The sequence below is a fragment of the Colletes gigas genome, unplaced genomic scaffold (assembly GCF_013123115.1).
Source record: "Colletes gigas isolate AHSC1104 unplaced genomic scaffold, ASM1312311v1 Colletes_gigas_Sc00033, whole genome shotgun sequence".
NCBI lineage: Eukaryota > Metazoa > Arthropoda > Insecta > Hymenoptera > Colletidae > Colletes > Colletes gigas.
The window spans coordinates 947,342-966,552 of NW_025106662.1; the positions used below are offsets into that span (position 1 = coordinate 947,342).

Here is a 19,211-nt window from a genome sequence, read left to right on the forward strand (position 1 = left end):
CATCAAAGCCATAAAAAAAAGTTTGCTTTATAAAAACCAGTGCACTATACAGGGTGTTCAGCCACCCTGGGAAAAATTTCAACGAGAGATTTTAGAGGCCAAAATAAGTCGAAAATCAAGAATACCAATTTGTTGGTCGAGGCTTCGTTAAAAAGTTATTAACAAAATTATTAATAAAATTTGTCCACCTACACGAATTTTGTTCTCGAAAGTACGTAGGATTTCGGATGTATGCGTATTCACCAAAAATGATTGTAATTGGCCTCCGCAACTGAAAATAATTTTTTCAGAACGATTTGAAACTTTTTTTTTCACCGAAAAATTTTCCGGTCGGTGTGGAACTTTAAACGTTAATAACTTTTTAACGACGCCTCAATCAACAAATTGGTATGCTTCATTTTCGTCTTATTTTAGCTTCTAGAATTTTCCATTCAAATTTTTTCTCAGAGGTGGCCGAACACCTTGTATATACAAAATACAAACGTAATTAAAAAAGTACTTACCAAAAGGTATAATAATTCATGCGTTTTTTCATTACTTAGGGGAACTCCCCCTACTTCTTTGAAGAATATGTAGGTAATAGGAAATTTCAAAATTCTAAAGATCGATCAATTTAGAGGTAAATACATGTACATCTCAATTGTACTTTTCATCTAAAACTTCCACACTGTAATATTTTTCAAATTGGTACAGTAGCAAATTTTAGATTACGCGGTTTACAAATGGCCCAAAATACAAATTTTAATCCTGCAGAGAATTGTACGATTTTCACCCGGTAGCTCCCATCAACGAACAAAGTTTAAGTAACTTCAACCGATACTGTTACGTTTAATTTGTTTAAATGCCCAGCTCTGATACCCTGTGATAGTATTAGTTCGCTCCTATCGTCTCCATATTCCCCGCTGATGGCCGCCGACCATCCGACACGCGCGTTTCCCTTTAATTTCGCGGCGAATTTCGAAACGTCCAACGCAATACCCCTGTCTCTTCGTCGTCTGTCCTTCACACCTACTTTCCTCCTGTACTTCCAATTCCTTCGTCATCCGCTACACAGCTTCTTGGTACCGTCGGTTCCTCCCGCGTGTCCACCAGTCGCTATCGCGATCACCAGCGCGAGCGAGACGCGGCGAGTCGATGGGCCGATTCGCTGGTTCGTTGGAAGATTCTCTAAACGGGCAGCAACAGTCGCAGCATGAGCGCGGCGCTCGCCACCGCCAGGCACACGGAGGGCGTCGCGACGCTCGCGTGGCCCTCCACTGAAACATCGAAGAGAAGGATGGTTCGTTGGTTGGACGTGCCATTAGCCGCCTAGAGTCCACGGTACTTTGTTAAGTTTGCGTCCAATTGCTAACAGGGACTCTGATATTTGTCGCGACGCAAGTTTCGACACGAACAATGGGGTTTACTAATTCGTTCGATGTTGAATCGTTACTCTATTTTTCAATATTATGAGAGCTGTAGACTTAAACCCGTGGCTAAAACAAAAATGAATAGGAAAATATCTGTATGTTCGAACAAAAATATGCGAAATTCCGCTTTTCAATAACACTGGTCATGGCAATTGTTTGAAACAGGGGACACTTCACCGATTTCGATGATTTTTGAATATGTTATAGAACTTGACATTGTAAACAAGTTTCTCTATGAATATAATCCCCGCTCGGTGTTAGTTTAGAATAGAAAATTCTATCGGTACATATACAAAATAAACCAACAATTTACCTTTATCGATTTCAAAATAATATCGTATAACACCTCTTTGGATTTGTCTCAATATCTGCTGTTACTTTCTGATGAGAAAAAGAAAATTCCATTTAAGAAACTTAAATTGATCTTCAAATCTCCTCTATCACTCCATTCACAAGAAAGCAATTAGTACTATATAATGTAGCCCGTCCTATCAAACAACTTTTGTACGAACATTTTTTTAATAACTACAACTCTTTCTATTCACTCTGTATATTGTATGTTGTATATGTACACATATGTATATAAATTTGTTTTATTTTATCCAAAAGGAAGTGTTTTATGAGGAAAATAAAAAGAATCAACCAATGAAGAATGCAAAACTGCCCGTAAGCCGTCGTACATACGTGAAATTTAAGTAGAAATAATGCGATATGGTCAGGCGCGTCAGACAAATCGTACTCACAGTTAATTCCACGCGTATCCAACGAATTTAAAATATCATTTATCATAGAAAAGCACTGTTATACAACAAAGTTTCAAGTTTTGCACGTTGAATTACCTCTCGTCCTGGACCATCGAATTAAAAGAAAAGCCCTAAACTATTGAATTAAAAGAGCTGGTAACATTTTATCTGTACTGCACGAGAGTGTACAGGAATATCTATTCCGATTCATTTTTATGAGACTTATTGTTATTTCACTGTGAAACATTTGGATCTATATTTGTCGTAGGAAAATCTGTACTATTTATATTGCGAAATACTGCAATATATTGTCGTATTTTGTCTATTCCGTGGATTTCCAACGCGTACACCAACTATTGTCGATTTCATTTCTGTGAGAAATGGACGACGGTTTAGTTAGAAAAAGGTGCGAAAAAAATTATTTAACAGTAATATCAGTTTGCATTAAACTGATATTTTGTTTTTGATGAAAAAAGTTTCGAGAATCTATAAATCTGCGATGAAGTATTATTTTGTAATAAGAAAAGTATAATTGTTTTCGTTCATTTTTATATTCAAAATTAGTAACTGATTAAAGTGAACATTGCTTTTGTTTTGTCTTTTTCAAATATCTATCAAATAGACGATTGTAATATGCATCCATTATAAAAAAATTGCAAAATATGAATAAAACAGAAATAAAATGCGCGTTGCTTTTTTCACATAGACGTAATGGCACCGATTGGCAGCAAAGTTGAAGTCATAATGGATGGATTAGACTCATTTCATTTATATTGAAGATTGAAAAGAAATTAAAATATCGAAAAAGCAATTAAACGCGAGCACGTGCGCGCTACATCGACGATGTCCGTTCTTCGATTGCCATTATCTCGTGAACTAATTGGTGTATCTCGAAAAACTGAAAATGTAATTACCCCACGCGATATAAAAAGCAATTTGAATTATAGTATACCGTCTTATTTTAAATCAGGACTATCAAAAATTGACTAAAAATCACTTTTTAGTATTTACGACGTGATAACGATTTTTATGAAACATGATTATTTTCGTTTATTATAGTGATTGACGTGTCTTCACTTTCAAAATAGAGACTGTAGACTATTATATTCCACATAGAAATGGAGTGAGCTCAACATGTATAACTTTAGCTCTTCATCCATTATTAATAAAAATGTAAAATATCTTTGAGAACAACTTTATGTTCCTATTTAAAAAGTACTTTTTTTAAATCGTGTATATTCATTTAAATAATTAAACTGTTAATAGAAAATAAAGCAATAGTTTTTCAGCATGGTAACGATAACATGCACCATATTCTAGTTTATGCTCGAAATCTCCATACGTAATTAAAATTTCCAAAATTCTTAAGAATAACTATATGTTCCTTTTTAAAAGCAAAGCACTTTTATTCTAAACAAATTCGTCCATCTATAACAGTTTACTACTTATATCCGTTTAAACAATTAAATAGTTAATAGCGAGTGAACCAGCAGTTTTTCAGCATCATAACCAAGAAATTCGTTACACTGATAAAAAAAATCTACCATTCCAAGTTGCAACAAACTGGACACAAACTTTCCACAGTAAGCGTGGACCGATAGACAGCGTTGACGCCTCGCGTGGCTCGCGAGCCGCAAGAGGCTTCTCCGGGAGCGTCCCGTTCGAAATTTCGCGACAATTTCGAGCCTTTTAGCCATAGCGAAACTTTGCGTCACGTAACTTTGCACTCCGGTCGACGTCGAGCGACGTTTATCCTCGATTCTTGCCGGCAATCGGCCGTGAAAGCGACTTCAGACGCGTATGAAAGACAGAGCGAGAGCAAGCAAACGGCGAGGGCAGAGGTTCGACGTCGACGGGCAAACGAGGTGACTCGATGGAAAGTTTCGACGTACGAAATTCGGCCGCGGGTCTTTCGGGACGATCCAAAGGACGACGAAGAAGGTGTACAGGGAGGGGGAAAACGGGAACGCGGCGTACGTCGCTTCCAAGAACGATTCCGACTAACGAGAAAATCGAGGATCGTTAAGAGCAATTTCGCCGAGACGCTCAGCCCAGTTCCTTCTCTTTTCCTCTTCTACGATCGTTCCTGCTCGCCAGTATTTCATCCTCTGGGCGATTTCGGCGAACGTTAACCGCCCAGTCCGACGCTGGATCGAGAGAGAGAGAACGCGAGCGCGCATTCTTGGTCGTTTCGGGATCGATCGCGCGCGAGGTTGGCGCCGCTACGATTTTTTTTTCTCCTCCCGATGAATTGAATTCACGGAGCAACCGTCGCGTGGGTGTGCAAACGGCGCCGTGCGGCGGTTTGACCCCGGGCTCCGAGCGGTTAGTTTGAACACAATCGCGTCGTTACGCGCAGATCCGGTGGCCCGTTGCTCTCTTCAGCTCGATGGTATTCGCGAGAGTCGTGTTACGTGCCTTGGCATAACTAACTAACCAATCCCGCGGTTCCCATAGGACGCGCGAGGCGAGGTCCTTTCCCTTTTTTCGTTTTATCCTCCCGCGGAGCGTTACCGAAAATACGAGAACGCTTCCTCGGGATCGATTCGTTATATCGGTAGAAATCGAAAAGCTCTTCACTGGTTCGCAATCCGAGGTTTCGTTACCGAGATATAAGGGCTTGCAATTTAATGGCGCGACTTCCGGTTCGAGCCGTTTGAATCCCCAGTCAGCTGAGCGTGCGGCCTCGTACGCGAGACGAGCGCATCGATGCATGGTCGCACGCGTCGTATTGCTAGATGCCACGAATGCAGCTCTGTGAATTCTAATACATTTTTGCGTTCGTTAGAGATTCTCGCGTTGAAATCACGCATTTCTTACCATCAGATGATTTTGAATATTTTTATTATGCAAACACGGTTCTAATTCTTCCATCGCGGTAGATAAAATCGACGGTGCACTGGGGAATTTCACGTTAGAAAGTATGATTTTTCGGTTACAATAAATCAGAGTTGCGATAGTTAAATCGGTGGCGATTCTAGATACAAGCAAATTTAGGTAGTCACAAGAAAGTGGATAGGCGGCCGTAGTAACTTATTTTTCATGAATTCTTTCCATTATAATATGGAGAGGAACTCGTTTCATATGAATTCTTTCTATTATAATGGAAAGAAACGTGTTTCTCATGAATTCTTTCCATTATAACAGAAAGAAACATGTTTCTTACGAATTTTTTCCCCTATTAAAATAGAAAGAAACATGTTTCTTATGAATTCTTTTCATTATAATGAAAAGAAACATGTTTGTTATGAATTAAGTCTATTATAATATGGGAAGAAACATATTTCTCATGAATTAAGTCTATTATAATATGGGAAGAAACATATTTCTCATGAATTCTTTCCATTATAATGGAAAGAAACTTGCTTCTCACGAATTTGGTAGTACTCACAAAGCTTCCCATGAAAGCTAACTATAGTTGCCGATAGTTTTCACGAAGTATCGTAGGAACGACAGTGTTATATTTGAATATTCCTTATCTCAGTAACGAAGCCTCCGATCATAAAATGATACAGGACTTTTCGATTCTCACCGACATAACGAATCAACCCCGAAAGATAACCCACATTTTCAACGTAAAGTCTCGTTTATTTGCGGTTTCTACCGAACGACTATCGTTTGCAAGTTGTTCGACCGGGTCGCGTAATGAATCGCGAACGGTAAACGAGCGTAAATTATTGTTTTAATTTCGATGGATCGCCGTGTACGGTCCGAAGGGGGAGTCCCTGGCCGTATTCCGCCTTCGCGGCCATCGAAGGCGGAATAGTCCGAAGCCTCCTGTTCCACGGGCGACCGGCGATCGTAAAGCATCCTTAATTCGTCGGAGCGCACGGGCGATGCTTAATTTCCTGCGAAAGTGACTCGTCGCGTTCTCCCGCTCGTTCCGCGCCTCTTTCGCTCGGAAATAACGAGGTAATCGTTTCTCGTGCCGTCAGGCTCGCGTTAATTAACGCGTCCGTCGCTTTACCGCGTTTTACCAGGCCCCCTCCCTCTCTTCGTTTTGCAACGAAGAAGGAGCGTTGAAAGGGGAACGGGGGAGGGCGGGAGGGGTAGTTAGGTGTACGAAAAGTGGTAATGGAGAAGAAACGCGCAATCGCAGGGAAGGCTTACCAAAAACTTCCGTGGTGCGCGTCTCGACGAGCGGCGCGTCCGAGTTTGAATCCAATTCCACGGTCGCCTCGCATCTTCGACAAAATTTATAGAGACGCATTAATCGTCGTGAGCCTTGGATGACGGCGTGGCTGTGGTTGTGACGGTTGGTTGGTGCTTTTGTCGGGAGAGGTGATTGTCCAGGGGCGAAATTACCTGACGTTTATTTTGTCGCCGGCGATGTGATCCGGTTCCAACTGTAGTCGTAAACTGGATATCACCGAGTAGAGTCCGTGCTGCTCGAACTCCGTTTCCGAGTCTGGCTTCACCTGAAACGGACCAGCGACGAAACGTGTTCTTCGAGTTCTATCGAGATCGTGACTACGATCGGGGCTTCGAGGAGGGGTGGCGGTGGCTTAACGTTCGCGATCGCGATCGCTCAACCACGCGCAAACTTCACCGACCGACTTTCCAGCACCGGGAGCGTACCGAAACGAGTTGCGGATTATCGCGACCGCGTATGGAAATTGTCGTGGAATATTTCTCGACCCCGACTCTCGCTGGAACGACGATACGACCCGCCGCGATTCAACGTAATGGGGCCGGTGCAGTCGAGAGGTTCGGAGACCTCGATCTCGCGACGTCGAGATTTCCTCGGAGAGCGAACGATCCGCCCGCGGGCTAACCGCGGAATCGAACGTTTCTCTGCCCGCGACCGCATTCGACCGAGAAAATTTCCCGGTTCGAAGCCGTTTCGCGAACAACTCTGGTCCCCGACGAGATTCGAGTGCCCCGTTCGTTCCTTCCGGATCTCTCCATTACGCGAGAACACGGAGGTAATGGAGAGAAGGGCCGCAGAGATAAACGAGCCTCGAAATTAAATCATTTTTAAGCCGTACTCGTCTACCAGCAGAGACTCTCTTTCCCTTTGATCGCGACCGCCCTACTTTTGTCCTTCGTTGTCCGCCTCGCTGAACCGTTTCTCGCTTTCACGAACGATCCCCCCCCTAGTCGTCTCGAATTCCCTCGTTTCTTCCGCGATCCGCCAACCCCTGTCTGTCACCGGATTCTTTAGAAGCTTTAGCGACGATCCCGATGCCCGATAGCTATCGATTCCGGGAGGAGGAAGCGCGTCGAGGGTCTTCAAGCGCGTACGCGAGTAATTGAAAGAGAATCGAAGATTAACACCGCCTCCGGAGGCTGAAGAAACTGTCGACGGCAGGTCGAAGCGAAAATCACGGTTCGACTTCGTCGAATCTTTCGGGGACGTTCGCGAAACAATATTGCTCGCGCTAAGTGCCCGCGCTAAACTCGCTCAACTCTTAATGGACATCGCTCGACGACGTTGCCAAGTTTCTCAGCGCGTGGGAGGCTCGCGCGACGGCGAGAAAGAGGGACGACGGGACGAGAGGAGGAAACTTTTCGTGCCGGCGGGCTTGATTCGTCGCGAAGCCCTAAAAGGAGCGCGTTCATCGGCGTAGTCTTTAAGCCCGTATAGTTGCGCGTCGTACTCGCGCCCGCGTGTCCGAGAGCTTCCGGCCATCAACTGCCGCCACTTTGCGGATTATATTTAAATCCCTTCTAGGGGATGGAAGTCGAATCAGCAGTGACGCGTTATACCGTTGGCGAAAGAGACACGATACAGGGAAGGATATTTATGGCGTTTCGATCGAACAGTAATTAGACTCCAGATGTTTCTGCAAATGCATATTTTGATAGAGATTGGATAGAGCAAGACTTGGATAGAAATGTGCTTTTTCATGGTTACTTCTATTCGCACGCTATAATTATGATTCACGATAAATGGAAAGAAACTTGTTTCATGTGAATTCTGTATATTATAATGGAAAGAAACTTGTTTCCTATGAATTCTGTTCATTATAATGGGAAGAAACTTGTTTCTCATGAATTCTTCCCATTATAATGCGGAAAGAAACTTGTTTCTTGTGAATTGTTTCCATTATAATATGGAAAGAAACCCCTTTCTTGTGAATTCTTTCCATTATAATGGAAAGAAACATGTTTCTTGTGAATTCTGCCCATTATAATATGGAAAGAAACCTGTTTTTCATGAATTCTTCCCATTATAATATGGAAAGAAACTTGTTTCCTATGAATTCTGTTCATTATGATGGAAAGAAACCCAAATAATGGGTTCCCAAAATCCAAGTTTGAAATTGCCGAACAAAACTTTTATTTGTTCCGTCTTTGGATGGGACTCCTACGTTCTATTTTGTGTATTATATGTACATATAACGCGCCACTGCGAATCAGCACCGGAAACATAGCAGAATCGGCCATGTACGAAAGAGAAGTTGCTCTAGGACAACGTGCCCACCGATCTTGCTGCGAACTCCCGCCGGCCTTCTTCTTCGGGTGCAAATTGGATTCCTTTCGTTTACGCGACGCGACTTGCATAATTAGCAATTAACCGAGTTGGCCGAGTTTTGGCGTTCCGCCGACTCCCGTCGTTCTTCTTCCGCTCGCCCTCTCGCCGCCCCCGTTTCTTTCATGCAAACGTTTGATTTTTTTTCTCTCAGCTGCAGTTTCTTTGGTCGAGCGAAGCGTTAAGGTCCATTTATACATGCACGAACCAAACTCAGAAGATTGCATCGTTTTGTCATTATTTTTTACTCTTCGCTATTATATACACGAGATATAATAATAACATAAATCTCCTTTGGATAACCTTAGTAGCGTTCGACGAATAAAAAATAAATAAAACCGAAAGCAAGTAACTTTTGTACATAACATTTTTCCTACAAATGTGCTGTTTTCGAGATGTTTAAATTTAAAGTTTTGGAATCAACTGTATAATAGACATTTGTTGCGTTTAGTTTAGAAATATAAAATTGAAGGCTTTGTAGATGCTATTAAGAGCAGGAGTAAGGTGGGGATAGCGACGATCAACTGTCGGGGCAGAATTACAGTCATCTAATGCGACACTATTGTACGTCTAAACACACTTTTACAAAATGAGATGCTATAAACGAAGGACAGAGAATGGAGCGTGCACGTTGGGGGTAGACGACGCGAAAAACCTTTAGCAGCCAAGGTGGTTCCCGCAACGTTGGTTCGGTTACGAAGGCAAGGGTTGTCGTATCTAAAAGCTCCACCGCGCGTTTCGGTACCGTTCGTTAATTGGAGCTTTGGTTCATCAAGTATCGCGACGCCCAGACCGTCGTTGCGACGTGGATAAGCTCGGCTCGCTCTTGCCCTCTCCTACGTTTGACGATCCTTCTCATCCTGCAAACGCAAACTCCACCTGCATCATCTCGCCGTTAAATTCTATCCGTGTCTTTCGATCCTGAATCCTGCTTCTCGAGGCTAGATCCAGACTTGTAACTGTTTCTGTTAATATAAACAGTATAATAGACAGATTCTATCTAGCCCAGCCTACCAAAATATTCCAAATCCAACAGTGACGAGGAATTCACTCCCAAGGAAACACAGGGGAATGCAAAAAATTCTGAAACTCTTATGTGACGAAAAAATGTTTTCAAAACAAAAGTTACTCGGCTTTCGAATGGTCGGACAAGGGGGTAAATATAAAGAGACAGATCGAGTCGAGAAGACACGAACGGGTTTCGCACACCTGCACGCCATTGATGTACCACTTGAGTTTTGCGATCGGATGAGACTTGCCGCTGGTGCAATTCAGGCCAAGGACGTCCCCGGTAGCGTAAATCTTTTCCTCCCCGGTTATCGTCGGTTCATCCTGCGGAAGAACTGCAACAACACAACAGGTACCACTTACGCGCGATCGCTTCGGCTCTAATGCATACTTTGGGTCGCTCCGTGAACCCGTGAGGACGTTTTTAATAAACGGTTCCTTTTATAACGCGATTTACGCGACGGGGAAGGGAGGGGGCTGGAGCGTCGAGGGCTTCCTCGTTAATGACAAACTTCACTGACGCTAAACGCTTTCGCCCGACCCGCGTTCGACTCCACCACGCTTCGAACGCGAGACTCCGAGACTTCCTTGCGCCGGATCGCGTTTCTATTCCGCAAACTCGCTACGTCGACGTGCTCCTGCTCCCGCTTCGCACACGATTAGACGACGGATATCCTCCTAAACAGTCTTTCGCATTAATACGAAACTTGCCGTCTTCGAAAATTTAAGCTGGAATTAGTAAACGATGAAGTCTGCCATATGGGCGTTAAACGCGGTGAAAAATTGTTATATAAGTACAGTTTTGAAGATATTTATATACAACGTTCATCGTCAGGTCGAAACAAAAAGAGAAATCTACGTTAGGAACCAGATTTACGCTTCTGCCTCGTTAAAGCGCCCCACCTAGACGTTTTATCGAGGAGATGCCGTGAAACCCTTCTCATACAAGATTTAAATATTAAATCTTTTCCAAAATCTGCTGGAAAGATCATGCTACTGATTGTAGTATTCTTTCGCTTTCATTCTCTTCCGGTAATGATGCTCTAACCTAACCTTAACCTCCGCGGTTTGTGTAGTAAGCTACACGCAAGGCGCCAATATTTAAATTATCGATAGAACGTCTCTACGTAATATTCCTTCAAATATATGTAATAGTTTTATAATTTTATTAATTCGTTGAACAGATCTAATTAGCCTCGTGTTATACGTATGAGCATAATATAGGGTGGGCCGGAATTCGAAGTACAGGGAATAATTCTACATGAAAAAATGAGAAAAAAGAAGATTTGATATAACATTTTTCTATCATGGGCTACATTTTCAAGAAAAACGAGTTTAAAGTTTGTTTATCTTCGTGGTCAAGGCAATCGTACATTGACTCCAAATACTATTGCATGCATGGCCTCCCTTTTTCCTTTTTCGTCTATAACATTGCAAGGATCAGGCCCCGAGAACCGTTTGTACGCGCGGGGCCCCGGAAAATCTAGGAGTTCAATGAGAAAAAAATGAAGAAAAACAGCTTGGGGGAAGGAAAGGTCGCGCGTAAAGGGGTACAGCGAAGAGGATTCTGGTCGAGACGCGGAGGATGCCCGCGGGTTATTTGTCGCGTACAACATTTTCCACGAGGTCGGGCGAAGGTAATGGCGGGCACCTGGTATCGATCGTGCATACCTCGCAAAGCGCGGTTAGACTACGAGAGCAGAAAGACGGAGAAAGGAAGTTTCGTCGTATTCGAAAGACGCGACAGAGCTTCGACGACGAGGGACCGATGGGCTCGTCGTTTCTTCGTTCTCTGTTTCTTCTTGGGTAACATCGTCGCGACACCCGTTTGTCCACCAGAACCGGTGCGTCTGCGACTCGCGTTACGACCCAAGACTTACGATGTCGTAATATTTATCGCGCGCTTCGACTCGTCTTTACGCGATCCTAAAATTTAACGCTCGCCCGATCTCCAGTTCTCCGTCGTGGATCTGGGTCTGTTCGAGCGCGTTAACCGAAGCCTCACGACGGGGAATGTGTTGCGCCCCCGGGTTGTTCTTATTCCGTTTCGCATTCGAGCCAAAGTAATAATCAAGCCAACCGGTTTGTCAAAGGCTTTCGTTGACGAATCCACTCTGCTTTTGTCCCGTACCCTCCGTTTCTTCCTTCTTCGTTCGTTATAAGATCGTTCGATCCGCTCCACTATATGATCGCATTGGCGTAGGAGGCAAAAATCACATATTTACATTTTATAATTGTCAGAAAAATAGAAGTAAAGAAATGCCTGAAGCAGGCCATCTGTTTCTTCTTGGCGCGTTTCCCCCTCTTAAAGAAGGATTGGTCAGGGTACTTGGTAAAAAAAGGGCCATACTGCCAAGGGTGCCTAAAGATTTGTATTGGCTCTTATCGTGACTAGTCGCGAAGCACAGAGTTTTAGAACGTTCATCAAGTGTCAATTTTGTTATTTAACACTATCCTGAGCGAAATCTCATTTTTCTTACACAATGAATCGTTAGGTTTTTCTTTTCGTGATAAATATCAATTGCTTGCTTAACACAAACGTTCTCCGTGGAATCAACAAAAATTCTTGGAATCCACGGTCGTAAACACATATCTTGTTAGCTGCTGCAATAGTTAATTGTACGAATAGAGAGAACTTCCTGTTTCGCTGATAGCACTTTACATGGCGGTGCAAATCCTTCGAATACCATGAATACCTCGAATGTCGACCTGGTCGGTTCACAGCATTCTTTTCCACGTATTATCGAGCGTCCAGTTTCACGTTTTTCCAGCCCGACTCCGAGCGTTTAGTTTTTTTTTTATTCCGTACTCTTGAAATTGATTTTCGACTGCTACTCTGCTCCTTAATCCTGCAGCTGACAATCATTTCACCGTAATCAGAGATACAGGATTATCTCTTTCGTTCGACTCGAATTTCTCCGGCGGTCTTTTATTTCGCTTTGAAATAATTTCGAAGTCTTACATCTTCCGCGTCACTGGTTGCTTTTGGTCGTCGGGATCATCTTTTTGTTTCCAAAGTGCCGACACTTTGCATCGCGAGAGATAACTTCGATTATTCTATAATTTCCCTTCCGGTTATATTGTTCTTCGTGCAAAAGTAACAACAATTCTTGTTTCAATGTTAAATTCTTAGCCTCTGGCTACGTTCCTCCATAACCAAAATTGCTGTCTTTTTATACAGGAAATGAGTTTACAGAGTGTTAGAAACTAATTTAAATAACCAAATACAGCTTCTGGTTATTGAATTAGTTCAAATAATTTGGTGTCGAGATAGATTTCCTAGCTCTTTTCTCATCTTTTCTTCCGGGATCATTAGGAAGACCTATTTTCTCACTAACTTCTGAAGAGTCTTTTAGCGCAGGGCAGGTGAACCAGTTTTACCAATCAGAGAAAATTGTTCAGGTTTGGTTCCGCAGGTGCATCTCCTTATCCAAGGGATAATTGCATAAATACCTATAATTTAACCCTTAAATGCATGGTGTCTAAAAAATGAAACACTGACTTTAACCCCTAATTAAAGTATTAACCGTAGTGGAAGTTTTACTTTTGAAAAAAATAGAAAAAAGTAAATCTGCGCGCTTTTCAATATGACATTTAGATTGACAAATTAAGAAGTGACAATAAAATTACATTTTTTGGAGATTCATTCTAGCTAAAAAGATATTTTATAGGCGAGTAACTGTATTTTATGCTGGTAAGCGTTTTTTTATTAAAATACGTTGGTATTGTACTGGTGTTTTCCTTGATTCATCTGTTTAAAAAATGATAGGGTATGGGTATAATAATCCTAGTATACTGAATGAATATTTTCTTAGGTATTTTTGCATAAACCTATATAATAATGTACATATAACATATCTTTTCGGTAAAAATTAAAAAATCGTGCATTTAAGGGTTAAATATTATTCCTATATTTCCTAAACTAAATTTGTGTTATCATAAATGAAACTTGAATCGATGGTATGTATTATGTTTGTCGACATAGCCAGTGGACTTCAAAGGGTTAAATCTCATAATTTCTCAGGTCTCGATTCGTTTGTCACGCGCCAAGGTGCGTTTGCGAAGCGCTCTTAGCATTTTTGGCAATCTTCTGGCGTCACGTGAAGCTGGTCGAGCTTCCTTCTGATCGTTTCGTCATCGACTCCGGTTAACGGCCTTTTCAAATTCGCTAAAATCGTAATTCCATTCGGTCAGTCGATCCCGAGGAACCGTTTGACCGAGTTGTCGCGGTGGTAGTCGTTGGTTGGACGATCGTTTTCCTTCGCTTGGCCCGGCAGGGGATCACCGAAACTCGCAAACGACGAAGGCTTTGCTCGAATTACGGCGGTTCGATGGCCGCGTTCAAAGGATCATTAATTAGCGGGACGGAACGGGACACAGGACGGGGGACACAGGGGCAGAGGGGATGACGTGGAGGACGGAGGGGGATCGGGACCAGAAGGAAAGGGGTGAGGAAGGTGCATTGGTTCGCTCACCTACGACTTCCATGCTGGCATCGGCGCTGACCGAGTTGAAGTCCGGCGCCTCCGCGCTCACCTCGCATTTGTACTGTCCGCTGGTATGTAGGCTCGCATCCTGCAGCAGAACCCGCTGATGATCGGACTGACGGTGCTGAAACAAAAGAAAAACCGAACCGATAAATTCCAGACACGCTACAGCGATTATTCGTGAAACGAACCCACCCGCTATTCGTAAATTTTTACGTTTTTCTTTGCGGGGAAAATTGTATACTTCGGAGATCACGGCATTTAAAATGTTCCTACGAAAAGGATAAAGTTTATAAATGTGTAAACATTAATTTGAGACACGCTGCAAACCGTGCAGAACTTATAATTAATGCTGATGATCGGACTGACGGCGCTGAAACAAAAGAAAAACCGCCCCCGATAAATTCTAGACACGCTACAGCAATGATTCGTTGTGACATTCGTTAACATTTTGACGTTTTTCTTTGTTGAGAAAATTGACTACTTCGGAGATCACGACATTTAAAATGTTTCTACGAGAACGATAAAGTTTTTAAATATATAAACGTTAATTTGAGACACGCTGCGAATTATACGGAACAGAATGTAATTAAAACAATTATTAACTTGGAGCTTGTCTGGTAACGAAAGCTTTTTGCAGCTTGTACATATTTTTACACGGTGGATAATACTATCGATAATCCAACGCCATTAGGATTTGTACATCCCTCATACTACTGCCAATCCGTTACCCTGTTTAACAGTCGAATATTCTTCTTTTCAATGCACAGTATTTTTTTTTCGCGGTGCGTAACGCCCATCAGATCCAAGCATATTAAATTTGCTTTCCTCTGTGAAAGGCACTCGCTTTCAGTGGTCCATTGATAAATGAATATGCTCTTTAGTAAATTTTGGTTTTCTCTTTTTCCTGCTTTCGCTTACATCGTACTTTCTGCGCGCTACGAGCAGCATTAACGCACGCTCGTACATTAATTTCATTTTTAATTTTACAGCACTTATTTTTACATTTGTCTTTAATATTAAATGGCATATTATTAAACAAATAATCATCTTCCATGCTCGTTCATTCTTCCGAATTCAATTCGTTTTTTATTTAAGATACAACTTAATAATTTTGAGGAAATTAATGGAGATAAAAGAAAATATTTACTTATCAACCAATGAACATTTTTAATATTTCTCAATGCTCTGCGTAGTATCTAAGTTTCACGATATAACAAATCTTCAATCTGATATAAAAGTTCACTGAACTTACAAAGATCAATAGATACTCCATTGCGAATAAATTACGAAAGGGCAAACTTTATTTCACATCGATAGTTTATAGCACATATGCATTGTATGTTCACTTTTTGTTAAATTTATGTGTTTATGTAAATATAATAAATATCATACATTCATGCACTGTATAAATTCGTGATAACGAATATTTTTGTTTACCACACATCCCTGAATTCAATATTCTGTTCGCAAAACGTCCATGGCAAAGGACATACAGTATTCATGCGCAAAATTTCTGATCGCATGAATGCAGCAGCGTCCATTTCGTCTAGTATGCTCATTTTATTACATACGTTTCTTTGTTTTTTGGAAAAATTCGACATCGAATAACGTCCAAGTTGAAAACAGTTAAAAGTAACGTTCGAAGTTAATACATTATTACACTGTTAAATAATGTATTAATAAATATTAAACAATTATCACGTTCCTTAATATCCGTATTATTTACTCTCAAAATACTTGCGTATAAAAATCAAAATTCTCCCAATCAAAAATATAAAAGAACCAGAGTGGTCTTTCCATACATAAACCTATGTTTCCCAAAAACAACATAAGTCGACACTATACTGGAAGCTATCGATACGAAATTACACCCACTCGTATGAAACATACTCGAAGGACCTAACCACCACTGCAGCCGCGTAACTCGAGGACTTACCATAATTATAATTTATCACCGTCCAGCGTTGTACCGTTCGTTTCCGTTACCGTTGGTGAATTTCTCGTAAATAAATTAAATTAAATTTAACTTGAAAGTGAATCGAGATCGATATCCAACCTCGAATACGCGGAGACCCTTTGCCTTTTCTTCCCTATTCCGCCCAAGAAGTTCGCCACTGCGAAATTCAGCGTGCAAACAGCGGTTCCATTTGTCGTTTGCGCGAACGTGCCCATAAAAATAATGTTCCACCTTTCGAACGGGAACATGCCTTTTCTTAGGATTCCTCGGTTCGGAATATTTTCCGCGCGACGTTCGAAAATTATTCTTCGTAGACAGAATATTACGCTATTAGGCTGGTAAGAGGCTTACGCGCTTATATCGATTTATTGCCATGATTGCCGCCCCGGTCCACACAGCCGAAAGTTATTTTGGTGAGGAGGATGGTCGAGCGAGCCTGTTTCGGCCGGTAAGCGGAAAGAGTACCGGCGTTGATCCGACGTTTCTCGGAGAAGCGACCGCTCGTCGATCGACCGGATCCCCTGTTTGGGTTTCGCGCGTCGGCAGCGGGGACGGACAAAGTCTTCAGCGCGATAAAAATATTGAACGAAAAATAACAGATTTTTAACAACGAAACACTGCAGCTGCAATCGTTGGTTGTCGAACAACGTCGAACGGTAGTTATACAAACATCGATTGCACGTATTTTTATCGAAACTCGTCCTGTTGACGGTTACAATGTCATTTTTTTTTAATAAAATACGAGAAAACAAAGTCAGTGTTAGAAACTTGCGGAAACAGAAGTCAGTTGGTATCGTTACTTCTGCCTAATTTCAGGCTTTATTTAAATATTATTCGACAATGGAATTTAACGTGAATTTCTGATAAATGATATTCACGAGCTCTGTGTCTTTAAATATGGAATCTGACACCCATTGAATCGACAGGTTCCATAAATCTAGTGATGATTCGAGTAATGGTAAAACATGTTTTCGTAAGTTATTGTTTCGCTTATATTAACCCTTTGCCATACAGTGACGGGTCTGAGTTACAAGTTCTCGATGTCAAGTTTTACAATCATTAGGCTACTCACTCTTCATGAAGTTTTATATATTAACATTCATGAGGTATTCGTAAAATAAATCTATTCTTTTTCGTGACCATTCTTTGTACTCACAAATTTAAACAAAATTAAATAGTATACATTTGAAAAATTACATTAAGTCGTACGGTTAAATTGTAAATTGGGCTGTTGACACGGACCTGTTGCAACGAAACATCAAAAATGTTTTTGATCGCGTAAGGTTAATCGATTTTATATTCGAACAATTTTATTATTCGAACGACGAGCGTCCCTGATCGACGAAGACGAGCGTCTCGTAAGATTCGAGGCGCACCGACGACACGACGAATCGTGAAACGGAGGCGATCCGCCGTTACTTCCGAACGAAGCAACGAGATTACACGTTTAGCGAGTTAATAAGGAAAGACAAAGCGGAGGCAGCCGCTCGCGATCTCTCAGCGGAAATTCAGTATCCGGTCTCGGTTTGCCCCGGCTTTGTCGCTTCAACGTCGCCCGGTGAGGAGCTCTAGAACAGGGGGAGTGAAGGAGGGAGGGGGGGGGGGGCAGCGAAAGCACGAAGCGAGAGAAAGAAGACCCGCAATAGATGGAATCGCGACGCTGATAATCCATTTAGCCCGCCGCGCGCGGGTCTTTTCACTTTTGCGTCGCGAATATTTCGCTTCTGTACGTTCTAGTTTCTTTCTGTCGGCGTTTTTCATTTTACACGCCCCGGTAGCCGTCTCCAATTTCTCTCGAGATAAAACGGGGAGCCGGACCGACGCGACGCCGCAGAGCGGTCCGGGATCGAGGAATTTAGCGTTTGATTAAAAAATCAACTTTCTCGTATCAATATTTGGCCAACGTTTGGCGCTTCCTAAGTGTCCTGCGACCTCGAAAGTAAAACAAGATAATGAAATATAATTTTCGAATAACGCGAGCATTTATACTTGAAGGAACTGCCGTAAAACAGTCTAATAATGCGTATTAAAAATACTAAAACTTTAGACGCGTGCAGTTTCGAAACTACTAGCGCTTTATTCATAATTGAACCACTGTTGGAAGCGGTAAAGCTTTCTCTTTGAAATGGTTTTTGGTTTATCTCGATCCGTCTATCCGTTTCGGAGATGTCGTAATTTATGTGAAGCGGTAATTTTTTAAAAATTCTGCTATCGCTCTTTACGTGTTGCGACAGGCTACTGCCGCGTATTGAAGTTACTAAAATTTTAATTACGTGCAGTTTCGAAATTTTTCCTCTTTAAAATGGCTTTTGAATTTTGTCGATCCGACTTTCCGTTTTTGAGATATCGTAATTTATGTAAAAGGTAATTTTTTTAATCCGACTATCTCTGTCTCCGTCTGACGCGTCGCGTCGGACCTCTCGCTTGCGCGTGAGTCGTGACCTAGTCAGTACGATTACGTGCGGTGAACGACCTTGCCAAGGCCGTAGTGAGAGTTCATTGACCACGCGACGTAAACAAACGCTACGAACCCTCATATCTCCGAAACTAGCTACCGCATTGACTTGAAACTAAAATCACTATATCTCCGGAACTAATTAAGCTATCGACATGTTCGAACGCTCATGCTAAAGGGCACTTCATCCCCTATCCGATGAGCACATCAACTATTATAATTTATGCTGTCTTCTATGTATATTTTGACATTTTCTTCGACACTATGCACCCAAACAATTTTCAGCAATTCCTATCGATCATACGACTGATGTGCGATACAACTGGACTAAAAATTGTTTATTGAGGGATGTTTGCATAAGTACTAGCCAGCATGTTTTCGCAAATAGTGCGTTTCTCTGAAACTGACTACGGGTATCGATTTAAAAGAAAATTTGTTTTCAAGGGCGTTCTATTTCTTATCGAACGTTCTAAGAACTTACGGTACACGCGGAATTGGATAAGAATTCGCCGCGAACACGCCGTTCGGGTAAATTTTTAGCGGGGAAACGTTGACGTTTATTCCGCCGCGTCGATACTACGTCGTTGGACGCAAACTTCTTTGATCGACAAATCGATTTACCAGCGGCGAGCAAAGTTGCGAGGGGAGAACAAGGAAACGACGAACACGGGAAC

At 42.0% G+C, this 19,211-nt stretch overlaps 1 protein-coding gene across 1 annotated transcript in view; it reads right to left on the minus strand.

Annotated features, from left to right (window-relative positions):
- Positions 1-423: 423 nt before the first annotated feature.
- Positions 424-19,211, minus strand: part of LOC122402083 (basal cell adhesion molecule-like) — a 121,153-nt gene continuing 102,365 nt past the window's right edge. The window contains exons 5-9 of the mRNA XM_043404604.1: positions 14,111-14,246; positions 9,837-9,970; positions 6,458-6,570; positions 6,263-6,336; positions 424-1,256 (exon numbers count right to left, since the gene is read on the minus strand). Coding sequence (XP_043260539.1) covers positions 1,168-1,256; positions 6,263-6,336; positions 6,458-6,570; positions 9,837-9,970; positions 14,111-14,246 — 546 coding nt within the window. The 3' untranslated portion in view covers positions 424-1,167. The remainder of the gene's footprint in view (positions 1,257-6,262; positions 6,337-6,457; positions 6,571-9,836; positions 9,971-14,110; positions 14,247-19,211) is intronic.